Here is a 15,061-nt window from a genome sequence, read left to right as displayed (position 1 = left end):
GTGTCTCCGCAGAATGTTAATTTTGCGAGACTTTTTCCACGCATCAATTCGATAAACAATTTGACAACCAGTCCAATTAAATTCTGCTCTCTTTCGCTTGTATTATCTCACTGTAGAGGCAGCAGAACCTGTTTGTTTGGAGTGCAGTTTTGATAGCAAGCAACTGAACTGTGGCATTCGTACATGAGTATGTTTTTAGTGTTATCTTTTGTTTCTACCAAGAGTAAAATATTTGGGAGCTTCTGCATCTTAAGCGCGACATTTGTTAGGATCAGTACTTTCCCCAAATAAATTAGTCCTTATGTAAATGAGCCCATTGTAATTCTGGTAATATCAAAATCACTAGGGTGTTAATTTTGAAATGCAAAGAAGCCTGATAACGCAACATGATCTCGAGACCGAAATTACGATTATCGTTATTTCCAAATTGGCACCAAATTTATGGATATAGTAATTTCGTGGCACTCTTTACCAATCCTCTTTAAACGTGTTAAATAAAGAGAAGGACTCGGTTCCACTGTCTTACAACATTCAAGATGGCGGAGGAAAGGGGTAAATGTGCGTTCAGTTGTGATCAGCATGATCTCGACACCAAAATAACGATTATCGTTATTTCTAAATTGGCCCTGAAATCACGAATATCATAATTTCAGTGCATGTCTGAGACCTTCGGGCTCGAAGCTTGGGAACTAGTATTCAGGGAAAGATAAAATGGCGGCTTACGGCGGCGAAGGAAATCTCAGTAGTTTAATATTTAGCGTGAAAAGGCTTGGGTGTTGTGATCTGGTTCTCAAGTAAAAAAAAAAATCACGGTCTGCAATGGCCCTACCACCTTTTGAACAACAAGAAAACATTGAAACGGTGGTAAAAAGCAGCAAGTTTCGAAGTCTAAACGAAAGATGGGTAAGCTGAGTTTCAGTCAAATATCATGACATTTGGGATGTAATTTCGATACCGAATAAATAGTTCTACATGGTTATACACGCATAGGATTCTGTTGTGTTCACGTGAAGGCCATTTCAGCCATTCCTGCCACTTGTAAGTGGTAGGAAATAAAAGATATGTATAGTTGTTTCGTATTGAAGCCCTGTGAAATCAAAAATTTGATTTATTTCTTCTTTGTTTTAGGTGGTCATTATCCATTACTTTTGGAAGTCGATGCTGATGAGAAAGAAAAAATGTTTATGATTATTTCTTCTCTCGAACATTTTACTATTTAGGTACCAAATAATCTTGATACTGAAGACCATTGCATCCTATTATGAAAAATGTACCCCTGATTGCTTTGTCAACATGTATGATGTAATATACCTTGAGATTTGTGGGATTTTCACATGTAAACTAGAAGGTTTACGGTTAGATCGCTCCATGGTTAGATCGCTCCAAGTCAGATCGCTCCATACCGAAGTCAGATCGCTCCACTCGAAAGTTAGTTCGCTCCATCAAATAAGTTACTTCGCTCCATACATAAGTTACTTCGCTCCATGAAGAAAACTAACGTGGAAGGTTGATAAAAGACAGAAGGATAAGGGAAAAGAAAAGAAAGAGTATTGTAATGTCACAAGTTTAAAAACAAGTATGTTTGTGGCGAAGGCGATACTGTTAACTTATGATTAACATGGGACAAGAAAATTTCTAAATCAATGACGTGTTTTTCTTACTTAACAATCCATTAAGAACGCACGCGCGCTTAACCTAAGAGCGAAGAAATAAACCTCATGTAAGGAACTCGTAAAGTGTAACCTACTTTATTAAAGATGGCGGATACACACGGGCCAGTATTTTATTCGAATGATCTTTTTAACACATTTAGACCATAACTTTATCATTTATTACACACTGAAACACTTATTTCATCATTTATTACACACTGAAACACTTATTTCATCATTGGTAATTCGCTTTGGTGGGTTCAAGTGAACGAATCGTCGATCACTTTATATTTCAGCAACTTGATCGCAAGCAACATCAACTATAAACTACAAAGATCAGAAGTAAGTTAGTTTATTAGTTTTCTACGTTCATTACACACTGAAACACTTGTTCCAACATCGGTAATTCGACCGATCGCAAGACGCAATACACATCATCAACTATAAACTATAAAGATCAGAAGTAAGTTAGTGTATTTGGTTTCTACATGGAGCGAAGTAACTTATGTATGGAGCGAAGTAACTTATTTGATGGAGCGAACTAACTTTCGAGTGGAGCGATCTGACTTCGGTATGGAGCGATCTGACTTGGAGCGATCTAACCATGGAGCGATCTAACCGGATACCAAACTAGAAATACCTGTAGAGGGTAATGATGTACTTAATGCAAAGTGTTTTGGTACAAAGTCTGCTTTGCTGTAATCTACCTGAAGGTGCTTTTTATATGCTAGTAACACTTGCACAGCCCAGTCAAAATGTTCTTTAGTAGTAGTCAAGCTGGCTGTTGTAATTATAGGCAGCAGAGGCCAAACCTCATCCTGAAAAGCAGTCTGAAAGGTGTGAAGTCAGTGGAAGATACTTCATTGTAGGTGGCCAAATTGCAGGCTGTCAGCCCATTTTGAGTGAGTAGTTAAACTCAAGATCGGCTATTTTAACTAATTTTATTGAGAGCCAAATCCTGCAAGGCTTATATTCTGTATTAATTTGAAGTGTTACTTTTATGTTTCTTATTTTGCAGTAAGTGGGCTTGTTGTGGCCATTTTTCTCTCAAACATTTTTTTCAGCTTAGTCAAAACGTTTTTTAGAAGTAGGCAAGCTGGCTATAGTAACAGAAGGTAGAGACCAAACCTTGTCCAGACTAGACGCCTAACAAATGTTCTGTGTGGAAAGCCAAATCCCTGGTTACCGGCACATTTTGACTAGGCTATTTGTTATTTAGCTACTCTTATTATTAAAGATTACTGCATTCCTTTTTAATAATTTGCTGCCAATTGTATGCTGTATATAGCTTATGATTTGTGTGATTTTCAAGAGTAAATTAGAAATACCTGAAGATGGTAATGATGTACTAGATAACGTACTTGATGCAAAGCAATTTTGGCACAAAGTGTATGCCTTGTCCTCAGGTGATTTTAACATGCTAATAAGATTTGTTATTCAAATAATATACATCAGCTGGAATGGGAATATTGAAAGAAAAATAATAATATTTAACCATAACAAGTTTTGGTTTTATGTCCAAATTAAGCACTTAATTGAAGATCACTGCACTGATCAGGCCCCGAAGGCCAAAAAAGAGCTGTCTGCTGTTAGTTTAATTTTTGTCATTTCTATTGATTTATTTTATTTATCAATGTTTCTTTGAGTTATAATTCATTGACCTCTTTCAATAGTGCAGGTTCGCTCGTGTAACCTAATCCCACATGTATGTATGTACAATCTCAGTTGAAATTTTGAGTGGCAGGCAAGCTGGCAATAGTAATAGGCAGCAGAGGCCAAATCTTGTCCTGAATAGAAGTCTGACATGTGTGAAATTGGCAGCTATTTCATTGTAGGTGGCCAAATTGTTGGCTGCAGCACATTTTGACCTGGCTGATTGTGTGTGTGTTATGTATGTGTTCTTCTTTTTAGGTGTTAAACAGGTCAAAGTACCGAAAAAAACCTCTGTGATAACTTGGTAGTCTAAGATGTAAAAATTTTTAATAATAAGGTAAAGCTTGATCATTCTTAAGAGTTTGCATCTGTTCTAAAAGTTTTGGGGAGAGTTAGGGGAGCATTATTTATACAAATGTATTTAAAAAGTAACAAAAAAATAAAAAGAACTAGGGCAAAATCCCAATTTGCTTTAAAAGTTTATTTTATTAAGAGCATAATTCTGGATATAGCTTGGGATTTGTGTGATTTTCACAAATTGTTAGGTTGTTATGTAAACTTAATTTACAGGAACCTTGTTAGTTTTCAGCTTCAAGAACAAGTACATAATTGCAGGAAAAGCTTGAAGCTTGAAAAATTGACTGATGAAACTGGAACAGATGTCATGAGATTTGTACAATAGGTTGGCCTGGGAGGGACCAAGAATTAAAGAATTCATTGATTCTCTTACACCTTTTGTCTGCATAGTGTGCTTCTGTAGAGCTTAGTTATTGCTGTAGAAAACGCTTTTGGAGGGCCCTTGAGATCACTCACTTTTGAGCTAGTTGCCCCTAGGGAAGAGGATATCTGTACTTATTATCTCCCTGGGGGGGGGGTGAAGGGTTAAAGACTGATTCTTCTCCAGTAGCCACAAGTACCCCTGCATATGGAAATTTTGAACACTATTAAAGGGCTAGTACCCTCATTTCATACTTGAATTTCTAATTTAGTGTAAGTTATGACAAATAATGAATGTAAATTCATCTTGGTTGTACAGGTTATATACAGCAGTCCTTAAAAAAAAATAAAAAAGGTATTTTTCTGAATTAAAAAAAAAGTGTTCTTGCTTCAAAGTAAGTGCATGATATGTCATTCAATTAATGCTCTAGCAGAGTTTTTGTTTGAAATGCCAAAATCAACTTCATGAGTAAGGACAAAAAAAAAAGGCAATAAGCAAATGTTCCTCTGTATCCTTTATGTCAATTTGGGCTGAAAAACAGGTTTTTTTCCTTTTGCAAAAATTAGCTTATTTCACGACCAAAAACGATGCAAACAAGCTGAAACGTTATGTTTTCAGCAAAACAGCGATAGAATCTGCGAAAAAACAATGGAGACAAGCTAACACACAGTGTTCTCAGTAAAATTTGGGCAAACAAAACCTTAAAAACCAAAAAAAAAAACAATTGCGCTGACTTACCCATTTTTTGCCAAGATAACTGCCAAAACACTGAAAACTAGCTTGAAACTACATGTTTTTCACAAGATCGCGACGAAATCTGTCTAAAAACTCCAAAATACGGTAGAAATGTACGATTTTTGCAAAATTTTTCGCTAAAGTTGACAAAAACACTAAATTCGACTGAAAAACACGTTTGTTTTTTTTGCAAAAATAAGCTTATTTCAGTTTTAAAAACGCTGCAAAAAATGTTCTCAGCAAAATAGTTTAAGAGTCTGTGGGAAAACACAAAAACCAAGCTTAAACCAAGTGTAAATTGATAAAAAGGCCCGAATTGCGCATTTTGGCAGTTATTTTGGCAAAAAATGGTATATTTTGATTTCAAGCAAACTTTCAAGTAGTTGTTAAAGTTTAGAGCCAAACACAATACCAAAAAAAAATTGGATGTTTTCAGAAAAAATTGTGACCCTCAGCCTAATCATAATCCCACCCTACCCAAGCCCTAACTCTAGCTGCGAGCTATCCTAACACTAACCCTAACCCCGGGTTAGGGTTAGGGCTCGGGTTAAGAACGGAACTTTTCACTCCAGTCAAAATGATGCAACTGGTTAACATGGTCCAACCAGCCAAAACAAGATAAAATGGTTTAAACGGTGAAAAGATTTTAAATACGTGACATGGTCCAATCGGAAGAAACGATCTCACTTAGTAAAATGGTGCGACTGGTTAACATGATCCAACTTGATAAAATGATGCCAATATCTAAAATGGACAAACTGGTTTAAATAATCCAACCAGTTGAAATGGTCTAACTGGATAATGCATGTGTAACCAGTGAAATTGGTTCAAATAATTCAGGTAAGGATGGTAACATTAGTTAAAAAGATCCAGCATATTACAGTGGTTCAACTAGTAAAAATAATCATCCAACTACCAAAAGTTATTAAACCCCAATCAAAATTAATCCAACCGCTTCAAATAATCTAACTGGTCAAAATTCTTCAGGTGGTTATTTAAGTGAAAAAGGTGACAAAATCTTCTTAAAAATATTTTTGAAGAGGCTTACACCCTTACCCTAAACACTAACCCTACCCCCAAACCCTAACCCCAAACCTTCACCCTAGCCCTAACCTCAACCGCAGACCCTCTAACCCTAACACTAAGCCTAAACCCTAACCCTAACCCTAGCCCCACACCATAACCCTAAAACCTAACCCTAAACCCTAAACCCTAACCTATAGCCCTTAACCTAGACCTAACCCTAACCCTAACCCTAACCCTAACCCTAACCCCAACCTTCTCTATCTATCCTGTAAGTGTACCAGTCGGCCTATCGTTTGTTTTTCAGTAAACTTTCAAGTAGTTACTGAAATTTACAAACACAATACCAAAAACCCTGCAATTGAATGCTTGTAGAAAAATATTAACGCCAACCCTAAGCATAGCCTCATCCTAGCCTTAACCCTAATTCTAACACTAAACCCCGCTAACTCTAAGCATAATTTTACCCTAGCCCTAACCCTGATTGTAACACTAAACCCCTCTGACCCGAAGCAACCCAAACTCTAACCCTAACCAGGTAATGGGCTCCTGCCCTAACCCTATCCTCAACCCTGACTTAAACCCTTTACCATAGCTTAGGATTGGTTTGGGGTTTGGGTTAGGTTTAGGATAGCACAGAGTTAGAGTGAGCACAGGACGAAATAGCATGATTCCGTAATTCGGAAAAATGAAACTCTATGTTTCCACATCATTCACTTCTTCCTTGGACCTGTTATGTTTCCGTTATGATTCCTGAACGGAAATATGACGACACGTTTCCGTTGCATTTCTGTCAACGGAATATTATCATCGCCTGTTTCCGTTACGTTTCCTTGTACGGATTCAAACTTTTACCGTCAAGTAAAACATATATTTATAAAGTGCTGTACAGTTCTTACACCACGTTACCATGAAGACGTGATCGTTCGAGGACAACAAAGGCAAATTGACGTGCATTAGGTGTGTACGTTCGTAGGAATCATAAGAAGTCCTAGAAGCTTCGATGTTTTACACTGAGCTATGTGCATGTTAATTTTGGAACTGTTTCGAAACCTTACAAAATTGAATCTTTTAAACTTACTCTGTGCTTAGATTTTTAAGCAGCTGGATCATTTGAGCCAGTTTAGTCACTCAAACCAGCAATACAATACTAGCCTAACTGGATAGTTTTAGGGTTAGGGTTAGGATTTTCAAGTAGGCACACGCAGTTGTGTGGATATTGTGGTACATGGAGTTTAGTAGAGTGTAGATTTTAGCAGTATTTGCCAGTGTTGACATATTTATAAAATTATGGTTCCAAAGCGCGTGTCACTGTTGAGAACCCAAGAAAATCATGAGAAAGTCGCCGATGGATTAGCCATAAAAATAAGTCCAACTCTGAGTCAATGCCAAACCACAAGAAAGTTGTGAAACTCGCGCCAATGTAAAAAAAAAAAAAACAACTGAGGTTCGAAGTATGGGTCGCTAACATCCTATGAAAATCATGGGAAAGTCGAGGAGATTGGTCATGGTACCAACCAATGCCACTTTCCCATGAAAATCAAGAAACCTGTGGTAACTAGCCAACATATGCTAGAATGACAATCTTTAATAAAATTCATATCTAATAAGGATGTGTGAAATGGCCAATATCGCTCCTGGCCGAGATACTGGTTTGCCGTGTTTTGGCAGTTATTTTGGCAAATATGGTTAAAATCAAATCTGTGTAAAAACAGTAAAATCAACGAGTTATTGAGGTTCGTCAACATAGGGAGGGTCCTCTTAGTCTAGAGAAAAACTTCTGCCCACGGCTAAAGGCGTTAAATTAATAAATTGGTATATCTGGGCGGCATATCAAACAGCAACACTAAACTTCTCCTTTCTCACAGCTTTTTCCCCTTTAACATCTTTGTTCATTCCATTTTTTTTTAAAGTAAAAACTCGTTTTGGAGGCATAAAGGTCCCTAAAGCAACGTTTCAAGATTTTATGGCGATCTTGTGAAAAACATGTAGTTCCAGCTAGTTTAGAGGGTTTTGGCAGCTATTTACACAAAAAGTGGGTAAAATCAGCCCAATTTGTCGTGTTTCTGACGGTTTTTACGCGTTTTTTCCCCAAATTTTACTGAGAACACTGCGTTTTAGCTGGAATAAGTGTTTTCACATGGATTGTATCCCTATTTTGTTAAAGACATCGTGTTTTTGAATGTAAAATAGGCTGATTTTTGCAAAAAAAAAAAAAAAAAGTGTTTTTCAGGTCGAATTGAGCGCTTTTGTCAACTTTTGCGTAAAATTTGGCAAAAACTCGTGCGTTCTGCCGGATTTTGGTGTTTTTAGATAGATTTCATTGCAATTTTACGAAATACATGTAGTTTCAGCTAGTTTGCAGCGTTTTGGGCTTGAGACCGGCAAGAGTGATGGTAGACACTCTTAGCAGAGATAATTGTGCTAGCAGATATTAAAATTTCACCTGTAAAGACAATAAATTAATTGAACACAAGAAAAAGGAAACTTGATAAAAAAATTAGAATAATGGCGGGGAGAAAAGAGGGCTGCACTAAAGATCATGTACTTGTGTTCTTGAAGCTGAAAATTAACAAGGTTCCTAACAATTTTTGAAAATCACACAAACCCCAAGCTATATCCAGGGTTTTCTCTTAATAAAATTAACTCTTAAAACAAATTGGGATTTTACTTTGGGCCTTTTTTTTTACTTTTTATGTACATTATTTATGTATAAATAATGCTCCCCTGACCCTCCCCCAAATTTCCAGAACAAATGGAAACTCTTAAGAATGATCAAGCTTTACCTTATTATTTAAAATTTTTACATCTTGAATTATCAAGTTATCACAGAGGATTTCTTGGTACTTTAACCTGTTTAACACCCTAAAAGAAGTGCACATATATACTACACACAATCAGCCCAGTCAAAATGTGCCACAGCTGACAATTTGGCTGCCTGCCACAATATAGCTGCCACTAACTTCACACTTTTCACACTTCCATTCAAGACAAGGTTCAGCCTCTGCTGCCTATTACTATCACCAGCTTGCCTTCCACTCAAAAACATTTTGACTGAGCTCATCCATACATACATACATAAGTGGGAGATTAGGTTACATGAGCGAACCTGCACTATTGAAAGAGATCAATGAATTACAATTCAAAGAAACATTGATAAATAAAATAAATCAATAGAAATGACAAAAATCAAACTAACAGCAGACAGTACTCTTTCAGCCTTCTGGACCTGAGCAGTGCAGTGATCTTCAACTAAGTGCTTAATTTGGACATAAAACCAGAACTTGGTATAGCTAAATATTATTATTTTTCTTTTAATATTCCCACTCCAGCTGATGTGTATTATTTGAATTACAAGTCTTATTAGCATGCAAAATCACCTATGGACAAGGCACACACTTTGGACATAAAACCAGAACTTGGTATAGCTAAATATTATTATTTTTCTTTTAATATTCCCACTCCAGCTGATGTGTATTATTTGAATTACAAGTCTTATTAGCATGCAAAATCACCTACAGACAAGGCACACACTTTGCACCAAAATAGCTTTGCATCAAGTACATTATCTAGTACATCATTACCATCTTCAGGTATTTCTAATTTACTTGTGAAAATCACACAAATCATAAGCTATATACAGCATACAATCAACAGCAAATTATTAGAAAGGAATGCAGTAAATTTTAATAAGAATATTACTAAGTAGTTAAATAACAAATAGCCCAGTAAAATTGTGCCCGTTGCTGGGAATTTGGTTCTCAATAAAATTAGCTAAAATAGCCAATCTTGAGTTTTACTACTCACTCAAAATGGGCTGGCAGCTTACAATTTGGCCGCCTACAATGAAGTACCTTCCGCTAACTTCACATTTTTCAGACTGCTTTTCAGGAAGAGGTTTGGCCAGCTTTTCTACTACTCAAAAACATTTTGACTGGGCTGTGCAAGTCTTACTAGCATATAAAAAGCACCTTCAGGTAGATTACAGCAAAGCAGACTTTGTACCAAATGCTCTGCATTAAGTACATCATTACCCTCTTCAAGTATTTCTAGTTTACTTGTGAAAATCCCACAAATCACAAGGTATATTACATTATACATTCCAGTTGACAAAGCAATCAAGGGTAATTTTTTCATAATGGATGCAATGATCTTCAGTATCAAGATTATTTGGTACCTAAATAGTAAAATGTTTGAGAGAAGAAATAATCATAAACATTTTTTCTTTCTCATCAGCATCGACTTCCAAAAGTAATGGATAATGACCACCTAAAACAAAGAAAAAATAAATCAAATTTTTGATTTCACAGGGCTTCAATACGAAACAACTATACATATCTTTTATTTCCTTCCACTTACAAGTGGCAGGAATGGCTGAAATGGCCTTCACGTGAACACAACAGAATCCTATGCGTGTATAACCATGTAGAACTATTTATTCGGTATCGAAATTACATCCCAAATGTCATGATATTTGACTGAAACTCAGCTTACCCATCTTTCGTTTAGACTTCGAAACTTGCTGCTTTTTACCACCGTTTCAATGTTTTCTTGTTGTTCAAAAGGTGGTAGGGCCATTGCAGACCGTGATTTTTTTTTTACTTGAGAACCAGATCACAACACCCAAGCCTTTTCACGCTAAATATTAAACTACTGAAATTTCCTTCGCCGCCGTAAGCCGCCATTTTATCTTTCCCTGAATACTAGTTCCCAAGCTTCGAGCCCGAAGGTCTCAGACATGCACTGAAATTATGATATTCGTTATTTCAGGGCCAATTTAGAAATAACGGTAATCGTTATTTTGGTGTCGAGATCATGCTGATCACAACTGAACGCACATTTACCCCTTTCCTCCGCCATCTTGAATGTTGTAAGACAGTGGAACCGAGTCCTTCTCTTTATTTAACACGTTTAAAGAGGATTGGTAAAGAGTGCCACGAAATTACTATATCCATAAATTTGGTGCCAATTTGGAAATAACGATAATCGTAATTTCGGTCTCGAGATCATGTTGGATAACGAGGGACTGCCTTTCTGCTATGAGATTAGACGCGCAGGAAGCTGGTATCCATTAAGCGTGAAGTAAGGATAGAGTGAAGACCTGGTAATGAATAGTAACAAATATGGCGGCCACTGCGAAATTTACTTTCAAACTTTGTAGTCAAATCTGGATCAGGTGGGAACGCATTGCGCTTCTTGGTCGTCTTACGCGAGTTACTATGAGTCACAAGGGACTTACGATATGTAATCGAGGACTATGTTTGTCCAGCGGTAAGCTGTTTGTGCTAAGCATACGGGAAAAAATAGAGAAACCGGGCGGCCATGTATAACCCAAGGTGAAAGAAAAAAAAAACAGGCAAATAAATAAGACGTTCAAAATTTGTGTTCCTTATTGAAAACAAAATCAAACAGTACTTTCACGGGTATATACACTAAAACTTGACTTCTTAATTAATCCCAGTAGCCCTAGTTTTATGTTTTAAATTTTGTTACTCACGGAAAAGATTCCTAACTTAAATAATTTTTTTTAATACTGATGTTTGAAGACCAATACTCGATGTTGGAGGACCAATGTTAACAAAGAGCAAGACCAGATTATGATAGGCCACAACATAACACTGCCCCCCCCCCCTCCCCCTCCACCTACTTACCTCTAAATCTGGACCATGTTGCTGTGTGTCTAAGTAGATCACAGAGGACGTCAAATGTGGTGAGAACAAAAAAAGTGGTACACAAGGTCCAGCTGAGTGGTCATCGATGTTCCTACCATATATGATATTTACATCCTCTTTCCTGGGTTTCATTTAGTATATCAGTGATGATTACATTTTTATTTCACTGTTCAGTTTCCATACAAAAGATGCCAGACACTGAATGGAAAGCAAAACTCACTCCTGAACAATTTGCCATCTGCAGACAAAAGGGAACGGAACCAGTAAGGCAAACATTATGTAAAATTAAGGGTGTTTTTAAGACAAAAACCGATGTTTAAATAAGGTTGTAATTTATTTCCATAATTATTTTAAATTTTCTTTTGTAAAATATTGAATTTGGGAATTTTGAAATAACTAATTTTTTTCTGGTTTGTTGAGTATCTCTATGTTGTATGCAGTCCTCAATTAGTGTTGGTCATGCACTAGAGTAAATCTTGACACTTGAATACATTAACGTACTCAAAAATTGTTTGCAGCCATGGTCTGGTCAGTATGTTGATTTCAAAGGAAAAGGAATATACAAGTGTGTTTGTTGTGGCAGTGATCTGTTTTGGTAAGACCTTTTTTTCTTGTAACAGTCATCATTGGTTCCTCACTGCTGTAAATCATTTTTTGTTGAATGCAGTTCACTGAATTTAAGGAGGAGATCACCAGTTATAAGTGACCATCAGATGTGCTGCTATGGTTGGTTGATTACCAGTAGTTGGCATATTTCAATCCTCGCTGTCTCATTGAGTTTTCCTTAATTGTCTGTTGCACACCTCACACTTCTTCTGTTGTGTGCTTACTGATTGGTGCAGTCATGCTTGTGTATTTTCTGTTTCACCTTGTTTGATTTCACCTTTGTTTATATTGCCTTATTGATCCTTACTGTTTAAAGGTGAAAGATCATGGTCAAAAAACTTTTACTTCTTTCCAAAGCAAGTAATGTTTGAAAATCTAATGCTTTTAATGCCTTATGCATTGTATTTTGCATGTATACTTACCACAGGGAATATTTTGTTGGTTTACACAATTCCAGCTCATCCACAAAATTTGATTCTGGCACTGGTTGGCCATCATTCCATTCTGCTATAGAAGTAACCTCTAGTGATGCAAAAACACTTCAACTCTCAGTAGCTGAAAAGCACGATTACAGCCATGGTATGGTTAGAGTTGAAGTACTTTGTCAAGAGGTGAGATATTTTTTTTCAAAGTAATGAAAATGTTTACAAATTCATATATTTTACATAACAAATAAAATAAGCACACTGAACCCAGTAACTTACAGCCTGATTGGGGAGTAAACATGATCATGTTGGAAATATAATCAATAAAGAAATGAAATAACCCACCAAATGAGGGAGTAGATATATGGCAGTTGGATTGACGAGGGAATTGCAACTTACAGTATTGTGTGGTTCTCATTTCTTTTCTTAGTGTGATTCTCATCTTGGTCACGTATTTCCAGACGGTCCTCCACCCACTGGGTTGCGATACTGTATCAACAGTGTATCACTGAAGTTTAATCCAAACAACAAGGAATAATAACATAGGTGTTATGACAAGCTACAGAGTTTCCTTCCTGTTAAGCTGCAGTGCAGTTTTCCCTCTCTTTGAAATATGGAAGAAACCAGCCAAGAACTGCCCAATTTTACTATCGGCATTGACCATTTAGGTCCTAATCCAACAAGCAACAAAAATAAAGCCGAAAAAAACTCGCAAGTTGCACGTTTCTTAAATTTGTCTCGATAACTTCGGGTCTTTGACTTTTAAAACATTTTTTAGTGACACGTGAGTTTGTTTGGCTTTGATTTTCTCCATTTTCCCCGTAAATTTTGAGCTTTTCTTTCACAGTTATCAGTTCACCGACTCAAATTTTCTTGCTCAAACCAAAGTATAAAACGTGGCGTGTTTTTGACCAGCCAATATTAATAGCTCTGAAGTTCAGAAAATAAAGCTTTCAACAATATATCTATTATTATGACGGCTCTGAGTGTGAAGGAGAAATTTAACGGATCATGTGTACTATAGGTGGACTCGGTCGACATATCGGGCGACAGTCGACCGATATATCGGTCGACTGTCGGTCGACTATCGGTCGACTATCGGTCGATGCTCGACCGACTATCGGACGATAGTCGACCGATAGTCGACCGATAGTCGACCGATAGTCGACCGATAGTCGACCGATAGTCGCCCGATGCATCGACCGATATGTAGCGATCAACTGCCGGTCAAGTATCGGTCAAGTATCGGTCAAGTATCGGTCAAGTATCGGTCAAGTATCGGTCAAGTATCGGTCAAGTATCGGTCAAGTATCGGTCAAGTATCGGTCAAGTATCGGTCAAGTATCGGTCAAGTATCGGTCAAGTATCGGTCAAGTATCGGTCAAGTATCGGTCAAGTATCGGTCAAGTATCGGTCAAGTATCGGCCAAGTATCGGCCAAGTATCGGTCAAGTATCGGCCAAGTATCGGCCAAGTAGCGGTCAAGTAGCGGTCAAGTAGCGGTCAAGTAGCGGTCAAGTAGCGGTCAAGTAGCGGTCAAGTAGCGGTCAAGTAGCGGTCAAGTAACGGTCAAGCAGCGGTCAAGTAGCGGTCAAGTATCGGTCAAGTATCGGTCAAGTATCGGTCAAGTATCGGTCAAGGATCGGTCAAGGGTCGGTCAAGTGTCGGTCAAGCGTCGGTCAAGTGTCGGTCAAGTGTCGGCCAAGTATCGGTCAAGTATCGGTCAAGTATCGGCCAAGTATAGGTTCACTTACCGACCATATCGCTCAGAAGAAAATAGGCTAAGAAAGAGTGCGAGGTTTTTTCGATATATGTTCCCATTTGGTAATGGAAAAATGCATTGTAAAGTTGGTCGCTCTTGTGTAAATAATGTTGTGCCTTAACGTATTTCCATTATTCCTAAAACTACCCGGCTTATGCTTTATCCCTGATGTCATGCTGCCCTTAATCCAACTTACCTAAAATAATCATTATTCCTTAGCTCTTATAGCTCTAACAGGGCCTCAACGTTATATTCCTTGTTCAACGTTACCGATATTAACTGTCCAGTTTATGTCGGTAATGGGATCCACCTAGATTGTATCAGCTAAAATTGCAGTGTGTAACTGCCCAGCTAAACGAAAAGTAAATGATCTTTTGAAACTGAACTAGGCGGTTAAACTCATAAGCAAAGCGATTTTATAAAGACTTCTTTTTGCAGTGCAAGGTCAGCCGTTGTTTGTTTTTTTTTATTATTCTTGTTATTTTACCTAGAATAGGGCGTCTTTTTGGGGGTTTGGGCCTTAACAACGGTATCAATTTTTTTCATCCTTAAATAGGGAACTCCGCGGCACCCACCTGTCGGAAATACAGAACTTATCCGCTTATAAGAACCTAGAATTCACGAACCTGTTAGACTAAAAATACCAATTTAGACCCCCTTTACAAAAGAACCTATTTAGCCTAAATTTGAAACAGGTTTCTGTTTTAGAAAATGAACCTTAAAGATCTTCAGGCAAAGATAAAAGACATGACTCTCAAAAGTAATGAACTTAAACATGTATGAACTATAAAAATCTCTAAATTTGGTATAAATAAT

At 37.3% G+C, this 15,061-nt stretch overlaps 1 protein-coding gene and 1 long non-coding RNA gene across 4 annotated transcripts; one reads left to right on the top strand and one right to left on the bottom strand.

Moving 5' to 3' along the window:
• Positions 1–8,546: 8,546 nt before the first annotated feature.
• LOC149040789 (uncharacterized) lies at positions 8,547–12,622 on the bottom strand. 2 transcript variants are annotated; one of them, XR_016179866.1, is made up of 3 exons: positions 12,482–12,622; positions 11,433–11,691; positions 9,853–10,050 (listed from the first exon to the last, which is right to left on the bottom strand). It is a non-coding gene; the product is annotated as an uncharacterized LOC149040789 (long non-coding RNA). The 2 variants fall into 2 exon arrangements; XR_016179867.1 differs by lacking the exons at positions 11,433–11,691; positions 12,482–12,622 and adding an exon at positions 10,276–10,658 and having other exon boundaries at positions 8,547–10,050.
• Positions 10,749–13,196, top strand: LOC113678324 (uncharacterized). 2 transcript variants are annotated; one of them, XM_027195213.2, is made up of 5 exons: positions 10,749–11,052; positions 11,628–11,716; positions 11,972–12,048; positions 12,517–12,670; positions 12,915–13,196. In XM_027195213.2, exons 1-5 carry the CDS (start codon positions 10,905–10,907, stop codon positions 13,020–13,022), a joined length of 576 nt encoding a protein of 191 aa, XP_027051014.2. In that variant the 5' UTR covers positions 10,749–10,904; the 3' UTR covers positions 13,023–13,196. The 2 variants fall into 2 exon arrangements, with proteins under 2 accessions (XP_027051014.2, XP_089039038.1); XM_089182912.1 differs by having other exon boundaries at positions 10,840–11,052; positions 12,487–12,670.
• Positions 13,197–15,061: the final 1,865 nt, after the last annotated feature.

The sequence above is a fragment of the Pocillopora damicornis genome, chromosome 9 (assembly GCF_964200805.1).
Source record: "Pocillopora damicornis chromosome 9, jaPocDami1.2, whole genome shotgun sequence".
In the NCBI taxonomy this organism is placed as follows: Eukaryota; Metazoa; Cnidaria; class Anthozoa; order Scleractinia; family Pocilloporidae; genus Pocillopora; species Pocillopora damicornis.
Note: the sequence above shows the minus strand (reverse complement) of the source record. Positions and strands in the feature narration are given on the sequence as shown.

What these genes read in the sequence shown, in the direction of transcription:
- LOC113678324 (XM_089182912.1), top strand. Translation starts at nt 10,905, where the DNA reads ATGGCGGCCACTGCGAAATTTACTTTCAAACTTTGTAGTCAAATCTGG. An exon ending in GACAAAAGGGAACGGAACCA is followed by an intron (nt 11,717 to 11,971) that starts GTAAGGCAAACA and finishes AATTGTTTGCAG; the next exon opens with CCATGGTCTGGTCAGTATGT. An exon ending in TTGAAGTACTTTGTCAAGAG is followed by an intron (nt 12,671 to 12,914) that starts GTGAGATATTTT and finishes TTCTTTTCTTAG; the next exon opens with TGTGATTCTCATCTTGGTCA.